General features: G+C 43.5%; 1 protein-coding gene across 1 annotated transcript in view; it reads left to right on the top strand.

Annotated features, from left to right (window-relative positions):
- sdk2b (sidekick cell adhesion molecule 2b) overlaps window positions 1–26,569 on the top strand; it is a gene marked incomplete at its 3' end in the record, with an annotated part of 74,769 nt that overhangs the window by 20,191 nt on the left and 28,009 nt on the right. Inside the window, exons 4-20 of the mRNA XM_083903979.1 lie at window positions 5,400–5,533; window positions 7,294–7,405; window positions 8,695–8,885; window positions 10,848–10,931; window positions 11,112–11,306; window positions 12,693–12,809; window positions 13,581–13,748; window positions 14,312–14,414; window positions 17,158–17,334; window positions 18,360–18,496; window positions 19,150–19,297; window positions 21,375–21,515; window positions 22,294–22,475; window positions 23,219–23,334; window positions 24,498–24,693; window positions 25,081–25,179; window positions 26,358–26,549. Coding sequence (XP_083760105.1) covers window positions 5,400–5,533; window positions 7,294–7,405; window positions 8,695–8,885; window positions 10,848–10,931; window positions 11,112–11,306; window positions 12,693–12,809; window positions 13,581–13,748; window positions 14,312–14,414; window positions 17,158–17,334; window positions 18,360–18,496; window positions 19,150–19,297; window positions 21,375–21,515; window positions 22,294–22,475; window positions 23,219–23,334; window positions 24,498–24,693; window positions 25,081–25,179; window positions 26,358–26,549 — 2,492 coding nt within the window. The remainder of the gene's footprint in view (window positions 1–5,399; window positions 5,534–7,293; window positions 7,406–8,694; window positions 8,886–10,847; window positions 10,932–11,111; window positions 11,307–12,692; window positions 12,810–13,580; window positions 13,749–14,311; window positions 14,415–17,157; window positions 17,335–18,359; window positions 18,497–19,149; window positions 19,298–21,374; window positions 21,516–22,293; window positions 22,476–23,218; window positions 23,335–24,497; window positions 24,694–25,080; window positions 25,180–26,357; window positions 26,550–26,569) is intronic.

Genomic DNA, 26,569 nt, shown 5'->3' on the forward strand with positions numbered 1-26,569 from the left:
AAAATGTCACTTCCGGGTACTGGCCAATCACATGACTCTGTCTTCTGGGTGTGAGAGTTGAGTCTCAAATCTCGCGGCTGGGAAACACCGTCAGAAAAGAGGATTTCTATCGGCTCGTTTACAGCAACTAGGAGGTTTTTGACCATAAAAACAAGTTAATGTGTGTAAGTAGACCTCCACAACTCACATATATGTGCAACAGGACCACTCTATGTGAGCTTTAAAATGTTTTTTTGGGAGTATTTCACATCATAAACATTTTATGGTAAGGGACACATTCAACCAACCAAGAGCAACAGAGAAGCAGAAAACAGAATAGTGAGCCACAAATCTCTCGCTCATCCCCCTGGTGAGAAAACAAGTGGCTGTTTTCATGAGCGACACTCCCTCACCTCTTCTCATCTCTCTCTCACTTCTCCAGCTCTGCGTCCCCCAGGAGCTGTGGCTTTTTCATCACAGGTCTGTTGAGCAATAGGGCATGCAGCCCCGCTGCTCGCTCTCCCTCTTCTTTCCCCCCCCCCTCCGACTTACTTTCACCATCATCTGTCTCCTGGCTGCGATTTGACTCATTTCTTAGCCAGCCATGTGAGCAGCTTGATGTCTCAGACCTCTCTCCCTCCGTCCTGGGGGAGACCATCAGTCGACCATGGCCATTTGTCTACATGTAATGGAGGTCTGAGGCTGTGGAGCGAGGTTAGTTCCCCTCATGGCCCCGACAGAGAGGGGCAGCGACTACAGATGCCCAAATACCTCTGTGTGTGTATGTGAGCGAGCGAGGTGGATTTACGTGATGAGCAAACAGACTCACAAAGTCAGTAGAATTTGACTCGTGCAGATTTTTTCTAACGATCGGTGCCAATACCGATCGTTAGGAATCATTGTGGTCGAAACATGACGCCAATATTTTGTATGATTTTCACAAAATGTTACACCAAAGTGCTTAATTTAAACATGGTCAGTTTCTCCAAGCTGCATTGTGTATACTCAACTAACTAAATATTACATACATGGAACAGGTCGTCAAAAATTAAACTTTGTCAAAGATTTGGAAAATACACAAAACTAAAACAGTTTTAGTACATTTTTAGAAATATCCAATGGAAATTATTTTAAAAAAGAAAAAAAATCCTTGAGTAATGGCCTCACCCATTAATCTGTCTTCCTTTCGTTACGACATAATTTTTCTTGACTGAGACAGCATGGAGTCCAGGGACGACGAGCGCATAATTAAAGGCGTCAACTCTGAATCATTTTATGTCTAATTTTACTAATGTAAATCATTAGTAATAATTAAAAATGTAAGTCGCAAAACATCTTCCATCTTTTTGTTTCAGTTAATCATAAATCTACAGCAACAACGTTGATTAAAGTGATACTGAATCACGATGAGGCTGACAGACGTTTGAAACTCGCTGTAGATGTTAAATATATAAATGAATTAACCCGAAAGAAAGTAATCGCAAGAGAGACTAAGGGCCAATTCCAATTCCTATCTTAACCCTCAATCTTAACCCTTAATCTTAACTGGCCCTCAAAACCAAGTGTTGAGGGTTATATTGTCACTCAGAAATGGGACACCCCTTAAATGCAGATACGTCTTCAGACTGTGGGGGGCAGAATAACGCGAAAGCTGCGTCCAGTCTGTCAACTCCAAAAAAGAAGAAGAAGAAGAACACATTTACATCACGATTATTTATTACGATCTGTTTGTCAGTCAAGTTATTAGGTTGTCAGTTAGTTATAAGATGATACTCATAGAAATACCACAACCACAGACATATTCAGCTGACAGTTACCACACACCACGACTTATTGAAAAGTAAACCATAGCAAACGATCGCTTGTCCGCACCGGCCGGCTATTGACAAAAGATTGTAAAATAAAAATAAATGTTACGCAACAATGACGTTAGTAATCCATAATATGGGCCTAAACTAAGATAATACAATGGTTTTCATAATTTTTATTATGCATTTATTATAATAATCTCTATTAACAAAGAAAATACCTAATTTGTGGCGTACTTGTTTCGCTGCTTTCGGCGCCATCTTTGTTATATCAAAGCACGCAAAGCATTCTGGGTAGCCCTTGCTCCCAATAGTGGTCTTGGAAAATCTCAATATTGAGGGCGATACAGCCCTTAAACTTGCCCCTCAACTTAATTTTTCTGAGAATCGGGACAGCACTTGCACTAGAGGGAGCGCGCATTTTTGAGATTGAGGGTTAAGCAAGGAATTGGAATTCACCCTAACACTGATCTTTGCTGTGAGGAAAAAGTGGGGTTGGAAAAGAAAGCTGCACAGTTGGCCGAATGTGCCTGAGCAGCTGTCCATCCTTTCTAGAGAATAATAATGGAAAAGGAAATTGGGTTGGAATACTCAAAGAGAAAGTGTTTGAAAAAAAAAGAAAAAAAGAGAGAGACAGGAATAAACATAAAACCCAGACAGAGGCATGTTCATACATAACTGATTTGTCCAAATTTCTCACTTTTGTGTCTTGATAAATTCCGGCGCCGCGTGCGCGCCGCATATGTGGCAAGCCAATGTTACAAGTAATCATCAGACAGCTGCTCGAGACGCCACAAAGACGCCGGGGAGATGATTTACCAAAAACGCACACCGACAGAACGAGGTGAGATAAGAATAAGCAACACTCTAAAACATAGAAATTGCTTCAGGAAGCTACATTGAACAAGTTCATTACCTTTTTTTTTTTTTTTCAAACCAAACTCTCGCCTCCCTGCTGCTCCCTATACATGTAAAGCAATTCTAGATAATTGGCTTACTTTTAATTTCTTCCTCCGTCGTGTGGTCTTTGATCCCTGAAGCCTGGGGAGTATGGGAAAGTGTTAAATCTGCCAAACACATTGTGTAACAAAGTTTGTGTGTGTGTGTGTGTGTGTGTAACCCTCACGGTAGCAACCCTGATTGCAAGCTGAGTGGACAGAACACTCAGTGGGGGGGGGGGGGGGGGGCGGGAATCCTCCTACTCTGACTAACACTGATGAAATCAGTAACTGTTGTGAATGATGGTATGATAACCGTCAAGATTGACGATTGGACTCCCTGGACAGAGTTCCGATGTGAGGTTACAGTAGGAAGAAGGAATAAGGGAAAAAAAAATAGCTTGTATGTTCACCAGTTGCAGTCCTTGTTATTATCACAGACATAATATTCTGCTTCCCCTGGGTCATTGTGAAGTTCTGCCTCTTATAAATTACAAGCCCAGCGCGCTTGCATATTCAATCGTCAAGAGTTTCTTAAACAGCAGGTAAAGTCGTTAAGCCTCACATTGTGTCTCCTTTTATGAGAGGTCCTGGGACAACACCTGGGATTCATCTGGCACGTTGGACACTTCTGTTATGCCCACGTCCCCCCAAAGAAATCCATAATTCATAGCCGTGTGCGTCCCGGATGTCACCACTCCAGCGAGCCGGCATTAAATATTTACCGCAGATCATAAGCCGCAGCCGTTGACGCCTGCCAATCCCTTTAGGAAGACTGTTTTCAGTCCCAGGCATCCACGGGGGAATTCTAAATGAGGCTGGTGACTGGGAGCCGCTTTGAATCATTCCGGTGAAGGATCTCACAAGTCATACATGGGAATGCAAAATGCACAGGTAGCATTATACAGGCCGTACAAAGCACATCGCTCTCTGTGATGTGTCAGTCTCTGGAGCTGCATTAGAGCCGGGAAGGTTTATTTTAATGTGTGTGCTTATCCGTGTATATTTCAAGTGCTTTTTTTTTTTTTTTCCTTTTCCCTATTTCAGTCTCTTTTTCCTCACTTTCTCAGCAGTGCAACTGCTCCCTTACCTCCCACTGACCCGATGGAGGTCAGGGTGGAGGAATTGGTTAATGTTAATGGACAAATGGAGTGGATTAAATTGCTGTTATTATGGATGTATCGCTGCAAATGTCTCTGGGAGTGAAAGCAAAAAAAAAAAATCAAACAGGAACATCACAGAGAACAGAGTAGGTGCCAGCCACAGACGTTTGAACCATTAGTAGTAGTTTTCTGAAAGAGCAAGAGCAACTGTGTATATTTTTTGCTTTATTAGCTCCGCCAAAGAGCAAATTTTTGTAGGCTATGGGCCCAAAAACACCCCAAGTTGTGTTGGCGATAGCCCAAGAACCATTTCTTTTTAGTGGTATTCCACAAAAAAGCAAAGTAGATTGTAGAGCTTTCAACAGTGTTGTCAATAACTGCAAAAATTGCTGTAAATAATCATGCAATTGTACTTCATGTACCTGACATACTGTAGCTCTATGTTGCCGTGTGGATTGGTACTTGACATTGCTTCATAGTTGACGCACGAGTTCATTCTAAAAATGTGTACGACACAAACCTACCGTATGTCACATCGGCTATGCAGCCGGGGATCCGCTGCGGTTTGAGTTTCCATTTGTAAGCCGTGTGTCTGTCAAGGCAGAAGAGCAAATATCTTTGCAGCACTCTGAGCAGCATAGTAGGGAGTAGATGGGGGCAGGAGGGTGGAAGTGGAGGGGGAGGTGGGTGGGTGATGTTGGCGTGGATGGACAGATAAGGCCAGCGGGAAAGATATATGTGGAGGAAGGCAACCAGGCAGAACGCACTATGTACATCCAGATTGTTGAACAGACACAGATAATAACAAAATATTGATTTTGAACATTGTCTTGGGGCCGTAACATCGGGTGGGAAGAAAGAGGATTTCTGTCTCAGTGGTTCGCTACATAAACGAGAGAAAAGTCCAAACAACGGCGTGATGGAGACAACAACGCAGCAGGTATTACCCCCCTATAGGACACCTGTGCTGAGAAATTGATCTGTGTTTATTTGCCAAGACATTGCTTCAGCAGCTGACAAGGAAGACACTAGTGTTGGCTGACAGAATGACGGCCACAGGATTCAAGGTGTAGCCAGTCAAAAGCTCTTAGTTATAATGCAAGACTTTCCCGTTATGGTTAGGGTTAGGGTTTGAACACTTGTCACGGGATTCAAGTCGTAGCCAGTCAAAAGCTCTTAGTTAAATGCGAGGCTTTCACGTTTCAGAGCAGAGCGTCAGTACAAGTATGAACCACGGTGTTACGTCAATATTTCAGCCTTGCTCAGTATGCGCCAACAAATTGTTTACACGCTGTAAATCGATGTACCTAATGCTGCTTGAACAGTGTAATTAAAATGTTAAATGTCCTTCTCAGCCATTGGATCAAGTGTGACGCAACTTAGATTTAACAATAATTCCGGGCAATCCACTGCTTCAGTCGAAGGTTGTAAATGTATTTATTAGTTTTCCTACAAAAGCTTTGTTTTGTACCTCTTGATCTTGGCGCAAGGAACAAGGACGTATCTTGGACACGACTTGACCTCAACTTTGTCTTTAACACCCGCACCCCCCACTCTGTGTCCCTCTATAGTGCCATCACTCTGGACAACACACTGGTCATCCTGTCTACGGTGGCGCCGGATGCCGGCCGCTACTACGTCCAAGCCGTGAACGACAAGAACGGAGAGAACAAGACCAGCCAGCCCATCACCTTGACCGTAGAGAGTGAGTAACCGAATACTTAACCCCAAAACACACAGCATATGATTCTCATAGTTAAAGTAAATGCACCAGTAATGAAAGGAAAAGTAAAATTGTTAATTTTTTTCTTGCTCCTTAACTAAAAGTATTAGTTTAAAAAAAAAAAAAAAGGCCTTTCTGTGTCACACTACTGTGTTCGATTGTACTACTTATTTCAAAGACACAAGACACACACATCAAAACCAATTCAACTGGCTTCAGCTCAGCAGAGTGAAATATAAGAGGAAAGCTGACAGACAGCATCTTATGACACGGTAGACTGGATTTTGCTATAGAAGTGAATACGGAGGGTGAGGGTATGATATTACAGCTGACAACACAAGGGAGCAGAAATAGCCTGTGGCATGTATGGAGAAGAGTGGCAGAGTTGATTATGCTAGTGTTAGAACAGCCACAGCCACACACACACACACACACACATACATGCACGCGTGCAGACAGGTGCACATTTGATAGAAAGCCTAGTGGGAGGTCTAACCCCAGTGGGTCTTATGAAATCACGCCATTGCATTTACATGAACATTCCACACACGGTCTACATATTCACACATAAACACACACACACACACACTCATGTTAATGTTCAGGTTGCTTGGAGACCCAGTCCTGAGGTGCGTGTGTGTGTGTGTGTGTGTGTGTTTGAGCGAGTGCTTGCTTTTTATTGTATCCACATGTGTATCTGCCAGTATCTGAAACAGCAGCTGTTCCCGCAGTGACGCCTCGCATTTCCCATGAGCCCCATGGCTCCGACGGTTACCTGCCTAAGACTTGGCAAGAGCGGAGGACAATGGGAAGTCTAATGAGACCAGTGTTGCTCTTTTTTTTTTTTGTTACAGTTTCCCCACTTGGGGGGGGGGGGGGGGGTGAATTTTCAAATACTTGTTTGCTCTGTTTGATTTGCACTAGAACAAAACTAAACATTTGACTGTTCTGTCAATTGCATCGGTGGAGCTATGAAATGGGTGCTACTTGAAGGAGTTTGACATTTAAGGGAGAGTGACATTTTTTTTCTCTCTTCTATAGTGTCACAGGAATATCATTACTGTGTGCATTTAGCGTCAAACCATAGGCGTCCTTTGTACACTTTGCATCCTGAAGTGTCGACTCAGGGTCATTCAGTATTAATGATATGCGCTGACTGCAGATTAATACGCTTAGACATTAGATTGACGTCAGTGTTCTTGCTGCGTGACACTTTTTTTCCCCTTCAACTGCATACCACCTCTTTCAAGTGCTTTACTGTGGTAGATTTATTGTCATGACAAAGCAGTCAAACCATGCGTTTGGCGTGGGTGTGTACGTTTGTGTGGCGTATGACACCCCCGTGTAGATAATGTGCATCCGACACGTGCAGCCGACAGCACACACCTAGGGCGTGATGGGATTGAAGGATCCCGTAAGAGTTCATCACAGACGTGACACATTTCTGACACATTTCCCCGTTTGTGATCTTCCTGTAGACGTCCTATTATACACAGTCAGTGCACTGCCTCATCCTATTCGGTCCATCTCTCTGTCAGAAGTCAGACGCTGTGTGCACTGGTCAGTTTCAATATTTCACATTGATGAGCGCCCACGCAGCGCACTGGGTGGAAACGGAATATATGGTGACGCCGCAGTCGAGAAACTCGTCACATTTTTGTCTCTCTGAAATCGCTTCTGATTATCTATCAAGGTCATCGTGCTCTGCTTAACTCTCCCTTCATGTGTGATGATCTGTCTAGATGTGGGTGGTCCAGCGGACCCCATCGCTCCCACCATCATCATCCCTCCCAGGAACACAAGCGTGGTCACGGGCACCTCGGAGGTCACGATGGAGTGCGTGGCCAACGCCAGGTAAATGTCCAGAAACGTCCCTCTTATGACCTCAAGATAATGAGATCATTTATCTGGCAGTTATTCAGCCATTTAGGAATTACAGTCCTGGGAAGCCGGCGACTCTTGCGGTGTGATTGGACAGTCGTTCCGCAGAAGTCCCGAGGGCTACAGTAATGACAAGTATACGGGCGCAAAGCTCCGTTTCTCTGCGTTCAGATATCACATCTGTCCGTCTTCTAACGCTTGATGCTCCACATGAGTTTCGCCCGAGGGTGCTGTGCCAATCTCTGCTGACATCTGGTGAAAGGCGGCGGTCACACCCTGGACAGATAGCCAGTCCATAGTTTTTGAATTTTTCTAGAAATCACAAACGGTCTCGGAGTCACCGTAATGAGAAATACGCACGCCAAATCCTGATAATACAATCGGGTTGTGTTGCACAATATGTTTCCAATGAAGAATTGTGGTTCCTTATCAATTCCCCCCCCCCTCCCCCCCACCAGGTGAGGATATAGTATGCAGAGACAGCTGAATGATTCCCTACGACAAAGTTATCGAACACATTTTCTACACTGTATAGTACAAAAATGTAATTCTGCGACGTTTGACTGGCAAATAACAAACAGTTTGGTTGTGTGTCGCGTCTCTAAAGCCACAGATGTCGCCGCGTGCAGAACTGCTGATACGTACGTCGTTCTCGGGGGAATCTGGTGCCTCAGATAGTCTGAGGTAGAGAAATGTCAGCGGGCTTAGTGGGAACCCAAGGTTTGCTGCCAAATGGAGATTAACACAGATATGATGTAGACTGTGTGATATACAAAAGAAGCATATCACACAGGATGATATGAAGTATACGAGGGGCTGCCATCCTTTAACCCACTGAGATTATCTTGAAATTATTTCCTTTTTGCACAAGTTGTAGCACCTTAACCGTTTGTCGAAAATATGAACCGTGACTGATTTTAATGTATTCTGTCTAATTGCAAGGTTTTTGTTGACATCTCAGTACATGCGCTATTAAAGCGATAATGACATCCCTTGATTCATAAAATAGTCAGTTTGAAGTGAAAACAGCTGGCATCCTCTCAGCCCATAGACAATTATGTTGTTGTTGTTTTATTTTACTATTATTTCTATACCTGATTCTCGAGCAGATGAAACAAATTGGAGATTTTTAACACATTGTGTGAGAAATCCAATTTGAGCCAGCGTCGCAGAACAAGAGTATTTTCACCGTGAAGCTTAAAGAAAAGCAAAATTCTTGGAAGACGAGAAGACATTTGACACCTCTACTTTTCCCTCCGTAGACCCCTTATCAAGCTGAGTATCTCTTGGCGTAAGAACGGTGTGTTGGTGATGAGCGGCTTGAGCGATTTCAACCGCAGACTGACCATCCTCAGTCCTGTGGTCGGCGACTCCGGCTACTACGAGTGCGAGGCCATTCTCCGCAGCAGCAGCGTGCCTTCAGTCAGTGCTGGAGCTTATCTGCAAATTCAAGGTAGGAAACATAAGACCACGGCTGACACGTCTTTGCCACAAACATACATATAGACCAGGGCTGTCAAACTCATTTTCACTGAGGGCCACATCAGCATAATGGTGACCCTCAAAGGGCCAGATGTAACTGTCATAGAGAATAAATGTAACTAAAGATAATGTAAAATAAAGGTAACTACTCTAACTAACTTTCTGTATTTATTACTTATTCAATTTCACTCGTCGCATGATGCACATACAATGATACACTGCGATCTAGTGGCGGCGCTGTCACTTTGCGGGTAACACAATCGCTATGCATTGTGGGAAATGTAGTTTATGGTTAACGCATGCCTTAAAGCAGCATAGAACTATTTTAACACAGATTTTTAAGACCAATTAATCACTCGCGGGCCACATCTGGCCCCCGGGCCTTGGGTTTGACACCCCTGATATAGACCTACAGTATTCTTGCAGGTGACATGAAACACGCACATGCACGGACACATTGAAAAAAAAAACAAAAAAAAACACACACAATCTAAGATTTAACAAGTTTTCATTCTTTGAATTGTAGAAGCCAAACATTCAACAAACTGTAATCTGAGCTGGCAAAAATGTAATTATTATAAAAACTAAATGAGAAATAAACAATGAATATATCCTGCTGAATTAACCAGAAATGCATTATGCCAAGTCTGACTACTTTAAATCAGGACTACTTTGCATGCTTATCTCTTGAGTTGAATAAAAAATAGGGAATAAGTATGAAAACACAGAGCACGGTACAAATGTCACGATTCTCAATTTATGTCAGTGTGCGTCGGTGTTTCATTGAAGACGGCGTCTTAGGGCTGTTTTGAATCAGCAGGCGGCGATTCCCGTGTCCGGCGTGCCTGCTAGATTTCCGCAAAAAAATCCCTTATGACCGTTTCACGAGCGGTTTGGAATTTCAACCCTCCATACCCACTCAGAGCTGTCATCAGTGGCACCGCATCGTCCGATTCGACAAATTCGTCCGTCTACATCGGTCACGTGACCACATATGACGCGAGAAAATAAATAATACATTTTTAAAGAGATTTTATATTTTATTTATCATTATATATTTATTTATTATTATATTTTCCCTTGTTGACATGTCTCATAGGTATCGGAAAATATTTAAAACTTATAATAACACTTAATAATACTTATTTTGTTTACACCAGACCTTAGGCATCATCAATTCAAACCTCTTTTTCTTGAGAAGAAAGGCATAAAGTGTGGTGATTATTACTTATTATTATTATCGACTGTCTATACATTACAGCAGTGTGAGTAGTGCTTTTATTCACCCAGCGTCTACTCACACACATCAAGCACATGTATGAGAGTAAATGTAGTGTTTAGGCTTTATTAGAAAGTTCAAATAAGGGAGGTATGGCATGACATTGATATAAATGTCACGTGTCTCACTATATCAATCTGCCAGAGGTCTGTGCGGTGGTAAGGCAGTTAGCGGAAAGTCTAAATGATTTAAAAGGGAGAGAGCTCAGGGCCCTCCAGAAACGGTTTAATAGCATTGCTTGAGTCACTTTCATTTCATCTCGCTGAAACACTTTGATGTTTTTCAAGGTTGTGATGTGATTGAAAGCACAAGGTGTGGGTGAACTTTTTTTTCCCGGGCTGCCGAAGCCGGGTGTTTTCCTCCCATCAAAGCTACGTTTAAAAACCCGTGACACCGCACTAATTACTTATATTGAATCAAACCAACTATATCATCTCATTTTTCACTGTCAAATATAATAACTTGGTCCCCCCCTCAAATCAATACGTATTCAAAACAAAAAAACACCCTGACTTCATTTGCTTTGTATTACCGTGTCTTTATTTATTGGTGGTTTCGTCTTAAACCGCACATCATCATCATCTTTTAATGTAATTAGTTCGGTGATTACATCAATATATCCTCCTGTCTTTGTTTGTTCACGCTGTCCCTCAGAGCCACCGCAGTTTATAAAGGAACCCGACAAACACATTACAGCCGAGATGGAGAAGGTGGTGGATATTCCCTGTCAGGCTCGGGGTGAGCGCCGCATTTGAATATGTTTGCATTTAATAGCGTATTAAGTTTCTTCCCTGTCAGATAATCACGCATGCGATTATACAATTACTGCAGCTAATTTCACTCGGAGTGATGTGTTGTTATGCCGAAAAAAATGCTGCGGTAAATCACTGTCGGTAAATATGGCCTATACGTCTACAGGAGTTCCCCAGCCCGACATCGTGTGGTACAAGGACGCTCTGCCAATCGACCCGGTGAAGACGCCCAGGTACAGGGTGCTGGTGGGAGGCAGCCTGCAGGTCAACGGCCTCCTGCCCGACGACACCGGGATGTTTCAGTGCTTCGCCAGAAACGCAGCAGGAGAGGTTCAGACCAACACGTACCTGGCTGTCACCAGTAAGTCACCCAGGAGCTCGTCATTAAATTACGTTTGACAACGGCACGAAAAGGTTTTTGTCATTCTCAGACTCGCGGTGCGATTGCTTTGAGCAAAAGCGAAAGAACTTTACTTTACATCGAGTACAAAGCAGATTTAGAAGCCCAAAGGTCAAAGTTATTGTATCGCAATTCTTTTATCTTTTTTTTTGCCTCTTGAATAATGCAGGTGACTTTTTCACACTCTCAGACTCTGGTAGTTGGTTGGTGAAAGGTCAAGGTCACTGTGACTTCCACAAAACCCCATAGTCGTAACTCATGAAATAGTTTGGTAATTATGATTAAAAATCCAAACAGAAATGCAGCAAACATGTTCTTAAAATAGACTTTCATGTTTCAGCACCAAACCGTGGGGAAAGATAGTATAATAATATAATACGGATTAGCATTCTATTAGTCACTATGAAGTGTGATTTAATACTTTTAATAGATAAGCAGTTCATCGGGTTTGCATTGATTAAGTTTCTATCACCACAGAAAGGAACTGAATAATTACACGGCGTTTGCTGCTTAACTCCGTCCACTGTGATTTCCGATGCGTTCCGTGTGCACGTGTACGTGACGTGCCTGCGGCAGCGTTGGAAATGACTGGTGATTTTACTCGAGCTGTGCATCTGTTTGAATAGTCTCTGACATACAATTTCCTTCACTTTGTCTCAGCGCCTGCTGCCTTCACTCCACACTGCACCCACGTTATCAGAATTCATGATATCCCCCTCACCAACTCAACCACTTCCATTCCCACCCCACTCTCTTTTCACCAACACCGTCTCCTCTTCTCCTCCTTTGAGATTTAATCTTATCATCTCCCTTTTCCTGAAAACATTAATGTCCCCACTTCTCCTTCTGTCCTACTCCCTCTGTCCTGAGATTAACACTACTCCTATGACAAACTCCCTCCTCCTCCACCTCCTCCGCGTCTCCTCTGGGGAGTGATACAGTTTTCTGTCATCCTATAAAAGCTTTGATTTATTGCATATCAAAGATAGGGATTTTAGTTATCTGCATATTGCCTTTTCTTTCTGGCTTCCTCAGTCATTTTCCTTCCTCCTCTCCTTGTATCCTCTGCCTCTGTGAGTGCAAAAATAGAAGGGGAGAAAAAAAACCAGCCAGTAGCAGACAGTTATTGGCACCGAAGTGAAGCCTGTGTCAATCCAGAAAGAATTAGTGGGACAAAGCATCGACTAAACACTGGGACGCAGCAGACTGTCGCTTACAAGAAATGCACTTGAACTGGGGTTTTTGCCAGACACAATTATTCTCTCATCTAAATAACCCGCTTACCTTTTCTTGTTACTGTGCTGAGCTCTCTTTTGTGTGTGTGTGTGCGCGTTTGTCTTCCCTCAGGCATCGCTCCGAATATCACGGCTGGACCCACCGACAGCACGGTGATTGACGGCATGTCAGTCATCCTGCACTGCGAGACCTCTGGTGCTCCTAGGCCGGCTATCACCTGGCAGAAAGGTCTCCGCTGCACTCACACACCTCGTGGATTTACGATCTCTGTTATCTATCACACGGGACGGTAGTTTGTCGCGGCTTAAACGAATAAAGCCTGATTGGATTTCTTTCCCAGTAGTAACTGGGAATGTTTGCATCCCAATAGCAGATCAAGAAAACACTGTCTTTGTTTTTTACCTTAGCCTGAGCCTCAAAATATCCGCCTGGCCCATTTCGCTTATTGGAGCCATAAAAGGGCCAGTGACAGAGTGCTTTTGCCCATTTTTCCCAGAACACTTTGAACCTTCGATATGTGGCCGTTATTTACAATTTACTGTATGTAAAAAAAAGTGTATTAACAGTTTAAAGTCAGAAAAAAAAACACTGTAGTTGCACATGAATAAGATATTTTTTGCATTTTAATTTTGAAATAGTATAATTGTCCGTCGTTGATCTCAAACGCATCACGAATCCTGGTGGTTTTATCACCCGAAAGGACCGTCTGCACACAAAGGCGCTGATTTGCCGCCTTCCTGCATCGGCGCCAGTGAAAATAACCGTAATCGTAAACCACACACTGGCTTTGAAGTCCAACTTCTTAGCTTTTAGAAACTGTTTGAAATTTTTCCCATAGCACAAACTGTCGCGTAATTACGGTAACGGACAAGCTCTGTTTTACAGCGTTTTTAATAATTCCCCTTTCCCACTGTTTTCTGTCCCCGAATGCAATTTTTGTCCCTCTTCCCTCCACTCTGTCCGCCATCAACTCTATTTTTCCTTTTCTGTTTTTCTTAGGTGAGCGAGTGTTGGCCAGTGGTTCAGTGCAGCTGCCCAGGTTCACCCTGCTCGAGTCCGGCAGTCTACTCATCTCCCCCTCACACATCTCAGATGCTGGGACCTACACCTGCATGGCGAGCAACTCCAGGGGCATCGATGAAGCATCCGCTGACCTCGGGGTCTGGGGTGAGTGTGCAGGACAAGGCCTTTGATATTCTTCTCAAAGCACACACACACACACACACACACACACACACACACACACACACACACACACACACACACACACACACACACACACACCCACACACCCACACACCCACACACACACACACACACACACACACACACACACACACACACACATCAGATGTTATGTGCTGCAAATTCCCAAACACAACCCTTCACAGTTGTTGAAGTTTTATTGAGAGGCAACGTCTGTTTGTCAGAGGTTGGGGAGCGAGATTCTCCCCGTATAATAATGTAGCTGGACTCGATTCCTTAAGATACAGCGGCACTCTTGTGTGCAACTTCAGAGCCTTCATTGGGGGTGTTTCTCTGCAAGAAGCCGTAAAAGGAGCAAAATAAAAGACAGCAGCATGTCATTTCAACTGAAATGAGTTTTCTAAAATACATTTGTCAGTTTGTTTCACTGCATTGTTCTTCTCAGGAAGAGCATTTTTTGGAAGTTGCCTTTCCCTTCAGTCTCTGTCCTCGTCTCTCTCACGTGTCTTTGTCCTCGTCTGCAGCACGCACCCGGATTACCACCCCGCCACAGGACCAGAGCGTCATCAAAGGAACTAAAGCCGTGTTGACTTGCGGAGTCACGCATGACCCCAGCGTAACCGTCAGGTAACGACACGTTCGCAAACAAACCCCAGTTATTAAGTGAATCATTTGTATTTACACTGGCATACTGTATATGCTATATTATGAATATATATATATATATACTATAACCACGACTAACATAAAGTCTAGACATGATGTAAACAAGACACAAAGGAAGGTCTGAATCTCCGAGGAGCTATTCAGATGTCTCATAGAGATTTTTTTTTTTTCTTATTGTCACCAAATGAAAGGATCAAAACTGACGGCATCAATCCAACCCTCAGTGGCATACCACTTTTCACAAACTAATTCATCTTCTTCTTCTTCTTTATCTTTAGTATTTTTGTGTAAACAGTACATTTATTTAGCGACTATTGACTATTTAGGACAGCGCGACAGAATACGAGACCATTCACTGTGTGTAAATGATGGGTTTTGGGTAACAATGAAGCTCTGTGGCACAGGGGAATAAGCCATTCCAGGCATTGGCTACACAGACAAAATGTTTTACTAGGATACATTGGATACATCTATTCATGTGATTTGTATTCTTTTAATAATAATAATAATAATAATAATAATAATAATAATAATAAAAAAAACCTACTTCACTGCCAGACTTATACTTTAAAGGTACCCACAGTGTCCCCAGATCAGAAAGACTTCCAGAGAGTAGGAGCCACATTAGTAGAATCAGTTGAGTGTCAGCCAAGCTTTGATCAGACCACTTGAGGTCACAGAGGCATTTGCTAATGTATATGGGTCCCTGGCCATGCGGGCAAACCCCAGGCTGGTTTTCGTAAGCTGGGAGGAAATCAATGTCTCGCAGATAAAATGATTCTCTAGAAAGGAAAGGTTACTATTGTTCCACAAACAAGACTGATCCATGGTTTGTTTGCACACATTTGCCTGCATTTTGGCACATGGGTTGGCACGTTATTTTTCTTCTGCGGTTCAATGTACGCAGCCGGATGTGCCCGGACTAGTGCCCGGAGCAGGAGGATCTACTGTTCAGGAGAAACGCTGTTTACGTAACCGAAAGGGAGATTACAATAAAACACAGCGTTCTCAGCAATGGCTGAACTGTTTTTTTTCGAAACTTCAGGGCTTCCTAAACGAGGTAATGACGCAGATACACTAAAAAAACAGCGTTAATTGGAACTTCCGGTCTAGGTCCGCTTTAACCCTCTGCGTGCTCGACAATACTGCTGCTTTTTCCTTCACGTGAAAGCTAACGGTATACACATAAACACATGCAAGTACATAAATAATACAAACTGAAAGGTGCGTCTGCACCTTGTACGAAGGCAACCGAGCAATGATTAGGTTGATTGGTGACTTACAAAAAGGTTTGCCTCACACCTCCAGGTCACAACTGAAGTTGCACCACCATCGCAACAGACAAATTGCTGAATTTGCCGGTCGCCAACGTCAGCGGTGATCAATGGACCATTCTGTCCCTTCCTGCTCAAAGGAGAAGGCTACATCTGAAGCTACGTCAGAGCTGTGAGGTTTTGATGAGTGTGAATCCGCTGTTTGATGTGCAGCCGTCAGTTGCTACGATATGCACGCGGAGGCAGCTCTGGTGGCGAGTTTGAAGAGACGGAGAGGAGGGAGATGAAATGCCTCATTAATGACATTCCTCTCAGATTGCGGCGGAACAAAAGATGATGGAAACCCCCGGTTTATTCAGCCTCCATTGTCAAAAATAGGTAGCCTAATGTATCTGAAGCTGAAAGTGTTCGTCATAGTTCATGTTCCAGCTGTCAGGCGGTGACTTTGTTGTGAGCCAGGTTTGGAAATGAATGAATAAGGATTCAGCATGTGTTTTGATACACATTTGTCACATTTTGTATTGCTTGCATGGCGACTGACACAATATACCTCGGCACTTGAATGTGAATATCCTTTACTTTTTAATTGTGCTTTTCTATTTTTCCCCGTGTTTTAATTTGCAAGCACAATTTGAATCTCTATATTATGTACGTCACTGTGTAAAATGCCATCATTAAACTCTGGACTGGAACTGGAAACCTTTTTGTAGCTGCTGCCCTGGCTTTTTCTTACATCATTGGGGGTAATTTACCGATACTTCCTGCCCAAAAGGTCGGAAGAAAAAGCAGACAACCGACGGTCAAAAGCGCCCCGGGGGGGGGTTGAAAATTTAAGTACTTGTGTCAAAACACAGCATGAGCCCGTCTCTATTCGGTTACCGAATGTTCAGACAGAACCGTTTTGTGGACGTCTTGTGGTTTTCTCTCACTTTTAGTGCAAATGAGACTAAATATTTCCGTCTGCACGTGCTGCGGTGTCAGAAAATTAGGTGTCAGAAGACACGGTTCACATGAAGCAACTGTGTCACGGTGATGAATGAGACACTGTTCAAGTGTACTGTGAAGATGAAGTAAAACATTTTTTTTTTTTTTTTTAAATCCTGCAGTAATCTGGTTAATGAGCCATGACTTCATCATTTACATGCAACATATTAATTAATTATTATTTGTTGGATTGGATTTTAGTCACATGTTCCTATTATGGCTACTATTACCATATCCACTATGCACATTTGGAAAAGGGAGGCAAGAATAACATTGGTGGTTATTAAAATACTATATTATTTGTATTTTACGAAGCGATACAGCAAGTAATCACAAGTAAAATGGGTGATAAGTCTCCAATCATCAACTAATAATAATACTAATAGCTATAAATCTCCTGTTTTCCATTTAAAAGTGACACCTTTTGATGACTTTTTCTGTTGCAGGCATGTTTGGGATAAAGATGGCACTGTTATCAATGTCCAGTCCATTCCCCGGATGCGGATGGACGCAGATGGCACCCTCCACATCTCCCAAACCTGGTCCGGTGACATCGGCACATACAACTGCAGAGTGACGTCAGTCGGCGGCAACGATTCCCGGAGTGCACACCTCCGCGTTAGGTAAACCGTGCCTTCCTTTCACCAGGTGCCTGGTGTTTTTTTTCCCCCTTCCCCGTCTTATTTCATATTTCCTCACAATCTCTTCTCCAATATTCCCCCTGTGTAAAGACACAAGGAGAAACATGTTCTCTGAAGCTTGACAGTGTGTACACACAGCACACACACAGACACACACACAGACACACACAATCAAAAGACAGTCAGAAATGTGCTACGGTCCTTTCACAGCCTTTTCTGTTTTTTTCTTATTGACATTTCGGTCTCATTTCCACTTAAATGATGCCTCTCCTTTTTCCCACCGTCTCTGTGGTCTTTTCTCACACAACACACATTAAGCCCCCCTCAAGGGACGCCACCATCCTTCTCTAGTGTGATACTACACACACACAGACATGTATTTATTGTTTTTGTCATCTCAAATCTGCTTTCTTTTCTTCTTTGTACTGTTTTTTGCTCACAGTGAGTCACTGTGGTAAAGGGTCAATATAAAATGAGTGGGATTAAGTTTCTGTTTGACAAACTGTTTTCGCTGTTTTGTCTTTAGTTGCTGGCCGTCTTAGTAGCTGGTTGCCTTTTGACTGATTTACAGTGCGTGTTTGTTCATTGCTGTAAGGTTTATCTATCAATCTGTCAGCACTTATCTGAATTTACGACCCGATGAATTAACGATCCCCAGCTTTGGCCTCGCTCGTTCACGTCCTTGTGCATTTCCTTCCTATCTGTCTCCTTCTGCCTCTCAATCCATTTCCTTCCCCTCCGGTGATATCTATCTTGTTATGTTTGCCCCCGTGTGTCCGTCTTGACAAGGAAGCCATCTTTGTCGCCTTGTCTCGCCGCATTTCATCGCCTATCTAACTGATCTCTCCTCGTTATGAAAGATTCATCTTTACCTCCCCGATTCACACAAAGCGAGACGTCGGGAGAACGACGACGCGCTCTGCAGCGCTCTGGCCCTTGCAGGGGGATTTTGTTGTGATAGAAGGGATTCTTTTATTTATCGAAAGTTGTCACGCTGTTCCCTGCAGGCAGCTGCCCCATGCCCCAGAGAACCCCACAGCTCTGTTGAGCACGTCGGAGAAAAGAGCTATTGACCTGGCCTGGGCCAAGCCTTTCGACGGCAACAGTCCACTCATACGCTACATCCTGGAGGTTTCGGAAAATAGTAAGTCATATCATGCGTCCATCAACTGCACCACCTGACCCATTATTATGTCAGGGTGTTTAAACCCTTTTGAGATCTATTTGCTATTTTTATTAATAGGGAAACAGGGAACTTGGGATCAATGCTGCAGCAATGAGCGTAAAACGCATTTAATGTTGTTTGTTCAGTTTGTTTTCCCCATGTGGCTTAAAAAAAAAAGAATGTAATGGCATAATCAATAGGACTAATTAAAATTGTCCATCACTGCTTTTAATCTGAAGTTAGAAGCGTAAGCCGGCACTATAATTTGTGCCTCCACAGCGCCTCGTGTAACAGGTAAGATGCTCCGAAGAACAGGGCTGGGCTCACTGTGTGCAGCATACTGTGTTCTTACATTCTGTTTTTCCTTGCGTCTCTTTTTTTCTCAGCACGACTTCATGTTTTTTTAATGAATTTTGATCAAACGTGTGACCTGCCATGACAAAGTGGTTGTATTAAAAGCAATAGAGAGAGAGAGAGAGAACCTGTTTTGTATGGCAGTAAAAACAAAACTGCTCACTTACAAATGTTACATTTTAAAGGGTAGTTAAGGGGAATAGTTAGCATGTTAATGAGAATTTTTGTGTGCACATGTGGAACAGGGTGTACATTTTTTTTTAATTTCTTTGTTCTAGATGCTCCCTGGGCCATCCTGCTGGCTAATATTGAGCCGGAGTCTTCGGCAGTGACGGTCAACGGCCTGATTCCGGCACGCTCCTATCAGTTTCGCCTCTGTGCCGTTAATGATGTGGGGAAGGGGCAGTTTAGCAAGGAAACGGAGCGGTAAGCTAAAGACATATATCACACACTCGGTACATTTCCATGCACAGTTAAGTCAAAGCCACAGTTGTGACTCAACGGCACCATCCGATTGGAATGCTGCCCTCGTCCCAGTTTACAAAACACCCACGCTATGCTAAGTGGGCGATACGCTTCCGTTAGTTCTCACTGACAACTTCAAAATGATTAAATTATTTATGCTGACGGTGCATAAATTCTGTCTCGTCGTCAGCCCAACAACTGCACCGGCCTGGATTTTGGCACTTTTTTTGTCTGGTACATTTACATGTTTCTGGGTCAAAGTCCGGGGAGGAAATGTTGGTGCATGCGCAGAACGCCAAGTCCACCTCCAGTCCTACTAACCGTATACATGCAGGAATAATCGGACTATGAATCACATTATCCAGGTATCTTAGTCCGACTAAGACTAGCTCGATTATAGTCGGACTAACATGTTTGCATGATATGAAGAAAACCAAATTATTGTCTTAGTCAGACTAAAAACTGACAACATGCATGGAAACATGTTGACTGGAAACACCCATTCTTCTATGTACTGACTTCCTCCTGTTATTTCTGTAAAAACCGGGGGTGGGAAGTGCGGCGCATGTGCAGAGCCCCCAGGCCAGCACTAGTCCCACTCCGGTCCGACTGAACCCATACATACATACATGTATAGCTTGACTCCCACTCATATTATCCGAGTGTAATAGTACATCAAAGACTTTTGATTTAGTACCAGACTACACCATCCACATTCACTTCATTCATTCCTTTGGTTTCAGAGTCAACCAAAACATCAACACATGTTTTTTTTTTTTTTTTTATGAAATTGGGCATTGCGGTCATGAAAATCTGTTTCCTAGACAGCCAGTTTGACTGATCTCTTCAGTCAAGAGCCAGTGAAGTGGGATGTGCCTGTGCAGCCTTTTAGAGCGTATACATTCCCAAACATGAACATCACGGGAGGGATTTAGGTTTTGAAGTGAGATCAACCTCACACACCTCCCATCACCACCCCGCTTCCACCCTCACCCTCCGCCAGTCATCGGTTACAACACCTCAATGCTGTCAGCTCCTAAGTCACCGGAAAGCCATGGCACCCACAGCGTAAATAATGTTTTTTTATTTTTTATTTTTTTTTAAACAAACAAAAAAAAAAAACATTATCTACGCTTTACTTGTGTACACTGACACAAACAAGCCCCTGTGTGGGATTTTACATGGTGTGATGACATTTTATAATTTGTGGCATTAACATCATGTGATATGCAATAAAAAAAAGTGACTCTACAGCGAAGCCTAGTAAAGACACAACATTTCTAGCTTGACCAGACTGTGTACAAGTGGCTTCTGTGTGTGTTGCAGGGGGTTGGCTACCACAGATCTCACTCCCATCTTTCATACGACCCCTTCTCTTGAGGCACTTGTGTACTCAACATGAAAAGCAGCAACCCCGTTTTTTTATGTTGTGGTTGATTGGTGAATAGTGATAGGCTGGGTCTGCACTCGGGCCCTCATGTTAAGAAATTCGAGCCGCCATACTGCCCGTGTGAGCCCCGTGGCTGTAAAAGCTTGCATCTCACAGCGAAAAATGGACGGCAAAAAATTATATTTCACTCCCATTTCAATGTCTTTATGGGTCACGTGTCACAAACACAACACGCGCTGCTCCTGTTTCAGTTCCCTGAACCCATTGTTTTCAACAAAACAAAAAAAAAATATTTACAGGAGCGACTGCAAATACAGGCATTTAATTTAATACAGGGGAGTATTTCAGTGTTTAAAATATATGAAAAAGCTGATGTGAAACAGCAGACATGCTCACTGTGTCAACAACAGAGTGTGGGTGAGACGCGGCACATCAGCGCGGCTGTCACACTTTGCACTCGCATCGTTTGTGGTTGTATAACCAAGGTGTCTGAGGATTTTTCTCCAATGTGGTATCGGGGTTTTCTGTGTTAAAAAAAAGATTTGTCAAAAGTCCTTTAGCTGAAATAATGGCCATAAAATTTATGAAACTTGAAACGCATACGCCCTCACTTGAGCCGGGTTCTCATCGCTCCTCTTTCTTTTTCAGCGTCACTCTCCCAGAGGAGCCGCCCAGTGCTCCTCCGCAGAACGTCATCGCGAGCGGCCGAACGAACCAGTCCATCATGATCCAGTGGCAGCCTCCACCAGAAAGCCACCAGAACGGCATCCTTAGAGGCTACATTGTCCGGTAAGGTTTTCCCTCCCTGAGCAACTCCTCCTCCTTTTGAAATATGTTGTTTTCTTACATCTTACATTCAAATTTTCATCATCAGATCCCAAAAAAAGCCATACATGAGAAAAAAATGTGTGTCCTTGAAATGTTGAAACTCTCCCTAATAATATAATATGCCCATGCGGCGCATCTACACAACAGTTCATCACTCCAAACACACGCACACACACACACGCCTCTCCACAACCTTTTACACCCATCCATTATCTTATTACAGTGGGCTAACAGATTAAAATCAAACACAGTATTTTTTCACTTAAGAGCCCTCGCAGTGTCACCTCGCACCACCGCAATTAAAAATAATTTTGTTTGACAGCAAACTAAAATGAAACGACTGGTTTGACTTGGGGAAAAAAAAAAAAGTAAACTATTCACTCCAACAGAGTGAGTTGGAAATATGCCACACCGCAGGTAAATCGTGTAAACATGTAATTAGTCTGGTTTTGTGTTACTTTATTTATTTCAGCCCAATTAAACAGCAGGTGTTATCAAGACAACAGTCAGTGCCATCAGGCTTGTAATCACACGTTTGTTTGTTTTTTTTGCCGGTGCTTTGTCTCCCCTAGCAGGAGATGGAGCGTACTGCAAGTCTTCAAAGGAGGATGGGGTGGGGTGGACGGGGGGTGACATCTAAACCTGTTAAACAGAGGGGGTACAAACAAGGGAGGAATCACATTAACCCTCATCCACAACACATGTCTATTTGTTCTTGAAGTCTGTCTGTGCCCCTCAGGTACCGTCTCACCGGGTTGCCCGTGGACTACCAAATCAAGAACATTACCAGCCCAGAAGTGACCAACCTGCTGCTGGAGGATCTCATTATCTGGACCAACTATGAGATTGAGGTGGCTGCCTTCAACGGGGCAGGTTTGGGCACTTTCAGCCACAAGGTCACCGAGTGGACGCTGCAGGGAGGTGAGCTCTCGTATCAGTGTTTGGAATCAGTTGAATGCAAGATAAGCTCTGGGATGTAATATGATATTCTGTATGTGCACTGATTTCATGCATATTTGATCAGTGCTATTCTATTGTCCACCTTTAAAGGTGCATTATGTAATAAATCTAAAGCAACTGGCCATAAAATCCTCCTAATATGTCACAGAGACTCGGGAATAATGTTCATATAACAAACTGAACTCACCAACAACAACAACAGTACAGCCAAAATATCTGCATTAAAAAAAATATTTTGCAGACTGCAAATCATGTTTTGGCATGTGGCGCCACCTACCCCCGTCTACCAATCATTGCAGTCAGTAGAGTCTCAGCTGCCGAGCAACCACGGGTTGCCAGTTACGTAAGAAAACGAAACCTAAAAGAGCTCGGTATTTTGAATTTGAATGTAGTAACCGTTTTTGGCAACATTCTTACATATGGCACCTTTAACACTTCTTTGTAAAAAGGTGGACAATCTGTAAGCAGCTCACACCATCACAAAGATACTGTCACAGAGCCGAGGTATTAGGTGTGTCGTCAAAAAAAAGCGATGGCAGCATCTGCCCAGACCTGTGCCGCAGCAATCAATACTGACATCAGAATAGGTGCTGGCAGACGTCCATCACCTGAAAGACTGTTGTTTTTTTTCACATTCCACTCTCCTTTTTCCTTTTTTCTGCGATTTTGTCTTATTCCTTCCCCTCTCTCCCTGTCCATCCCAGTGCCCACCATCGCCCCCGGCAACGTGCAAGCCGAGTCAGTCAACTCGACAACTATCCGCTTTACATGGACAGCCCCTAACCCTCAGTTCATCAACGGCATCAACCAGGGCTACAAGGTCAGTAGTTGCCGCGCGGCCATCACTGCCAGCCATCACTTCCATTGACAGAACTGTCAGAGGAGAATTTGTAGGATCACATATCCTGTGTAGCAAGAGGGGGAGACGAGAGCCATAGGGCAAAAGATATTTGTTGCCATTTTTGAACGATGGACTCAGTTCTCCCATTTGTCAGTCGGAGGTCATTCTCTTTATCTTTGCAACCATTTTTCACATGTTTTATTGTGAAGCCGTGCGTGCACGTAATTGATGAATGTCTTCATTATTTTGTCTTGGGCTCTTGAATGTAGTCCATCTCCCCGTCTCTGTATACTTTACTGAAAACAATGTCGTCCACAGGGAATCGCGGAGCCACGTTCGTTAGGATAGTTCTATTTTTTTCCCCCCGAACTCTACTGAGACTTAATTATGTCAATGAGGTTTTTCCTTTTCTTTCATTCTCCTCTCTTTTTTTTTGTCTATACGTTCAATGGCGCTCCACAGGCCTTACTCAGCAGGGTGGTGGGGTTCCGTACTGTACGAACCTAATCTGAATTTTAAATACTGCCTTTTTTCCTCCGGGGAGAGCATTAAGCAGCAGTGAGGAAAAGGTGAAGAGAAAGGTGGATCACAACTAAGGCAAGGGAAGAAATATATGGGGTAATGGAGAGAAGAGAGAGAAAGCGAGAGGGAGGCAGTCAAATTTATGTCTGACGTCCTCTTCCCTCGAAGTTCCCTGACTACACTAGGAACTTGAAATGAACCCAATAGATGTGCCACTGGGACTCATTAGCTAAGCTCCTAATTGGTGAACCTAGGTCTTATTTGTATATGCTATATGGTCTTCAATCAGCATGCATAATGGGATGCAATCATGCCTCTCTTGAGCGTTAACGCTCCTCCTTTCCTGGCCCGTCTTAGCGCAACTATTCCACCATTCGCTCCCGGTCGAAAACCTCTTTGCAGCATCTTTTTAAATTTATCTGGGAGTGCTGTGATGCACGAGTAACTCCTCAGAGCAGGCACAGGAAATACCAGAGGGAGACACGAGTGTTAGTTTTGTGAGAATAAATGTGAGATTTTTTCATTATTGGAAAATGATTAGCTGCTCTATTTCTGACTGTGTGTAATTTTCTTCGCACCTTCTCTTTTCCCCCCCGTTTTCTCCCCTTCCCTCGCTTTAGTTGCTGGCATGGGAGCCTGGTAAAGATGAGCAAGTTGCTATGGTAACGGTGAGACCGAACTTTCAGGACAGCGTACATGTGGGATATGTGACAGGTCTGAAGAAGTTCACTCAGTATCACACTTCTGTGCTGTGTTTCACTACACCCGGAGACGGCCCCCGCAGCCCGCCCAAAGCTTTGAGGACACTCGAGGACAGTATGTGACTTTTTTCTTCCTCGGTTTTTCTCTCTCCCGTGGTGGCAAAGTGACACGAGCGTCTCCCAGTAACACATCCTTCGGGCAGGATCTATAATTCATGCAGAACAAAATTGTAGAGCGCTGCTAATGAATGAGTATATTTTGCAACCAAGCAAGATCATTGTAATTAAGCCCCGTAGACTTTATTAGTCAGGTTTTTAAAAACTCCTAATTTTCCTCAACTTGTCAGACTTCCAAGCCAACTCATTTAAAATGCAAATGCAAGTCAGTTAGCTCGTAGCCACATCTAATAAACCGTCAGCGATGAGCCCACGCTCTGTGCAAAGAGAGTCGTTTGAGCCCTTTGAACTTGCTCATTATTCTTCTCCGTCCCCCCCCGTCCAGCTCCCGGCGCCGTGGGTCACCTGAGTTTCACCGACATCCTGGACACTTCGCTCAAAGTCAGCTGGAGCGAGCCGAACGAGAAGAACGGGGTTCTCACAGGTACGTGTCGCGCAATTCCCCCAAAATATTGTATAACCGTAATGAGGCAGAATGGTACATGGCACTCTAATGAAACACAGCAATCACGCAAAAGGCAGCGCTTAGGTGGAACTGAGACGGGAGGAATTTGCTGTAATTAGCTTCTTAAGCAGCTGCTTGACCTTGTTTGGTGATCCCAGCACATTAGCTCTGCAGTCGGGTTCACTTAGAACATGTACTTGATTATTTGTTGTTTATTTGGGTCATTTAGCCGCGGTAAAACAGACTTCACGAGCTTATAAAACGCCAAATATACACGATCGCTGTGTGCGGTTCTATAACAACTGTGTCCTTTTTTACACAAACTCTGCACAATAAATACACCATAAACGAGGCTGCTGCTGCTTAAAAGAAGTTACATAACGAGCAGTCATCTCCAGAGACGCAATTAAACAAGTTTCTACTGATAACACAACTGTACCTGAACAAAAAAAGAAATCTTAAACTTTAAATACAGTATGTCTCTTACGACAAGTATTATAGTTTGTGTCCACTATTATTTTTTAACCAGTCAATTAGTAAAAATGAAATACATAGGTATAATGTCTGTCAGTCTTAGTGTGTACATGCAAATTGATCTCATTAATGATCTCTTCAATGAACTAATGTCTGTTCTACTTTAACCCTCTTAATAAGGTACAAACAACAAAAAAACAAGCCAGCTCGTGACATTAATATTCAAATCGTTTACATACGCCGAGTTTCAGCGGGCGCGTCGTGAGGTTTCTCCACCAAACATTGTAATGTGCTGCGTATTCCTCGGAGACAAATACTGGCATGCCATGTGAAATTATTGATTTTACAAGATATTCCGCCTAATGCCTTATGCAACCGCATGAAAAGAGCTGCTGGCCCGAGGACGAAATTGCATTAACTTTGAGAGGGTGAGGACATGTATGTGTGTGGATGGGAAATGGGCGGAGGTTGCGTGCGTGTGTGTGTGTGTGCATATGGAGGCATAATCACAGCCTAATTTAATTTGCTATATCGAATTGTTGATGACATTTATTTGATATTTCTCTTAGCTTGCCAGACAGCATGCGAGCGGAGAGTTCACTAGTGTTTTTGCGAAACTCGCTTCCAATCGTTCCTCGAGAGGATTTCCTATCTCGTGTGTCATCGTGTGCCGCTTATCGCAGGTTATCGCATTTCGTGGGAGGAGTACAACCGAACGAACACCAGAGTTACCCACTACCTGCCGAACGTCACCTTGGAGTACAGGGTCACCGGACTCACCGCTCTCACCACCTACACCATCGAAGTGGCAGGGATGACCTCCAAGGGTCAGGGCCTGCTGTCGTCGTCCACCATCTCATCCGGTGTTCCACCAGGTCAGTAACCAAACAAATCT

This window comes from Microchirus variegatus, assembly GCF_963457635.1.
Source record: "Microchirus variegatus genome assembly, chromosome: 17".
Classification (NCBI taxonomy): domain Eukaryota; kingdom Metazoa; phylum Chordata; class Actinopteri; order Pleuronectiformes; family Soleidae; genus Microchirus; species Microchirus variegatus.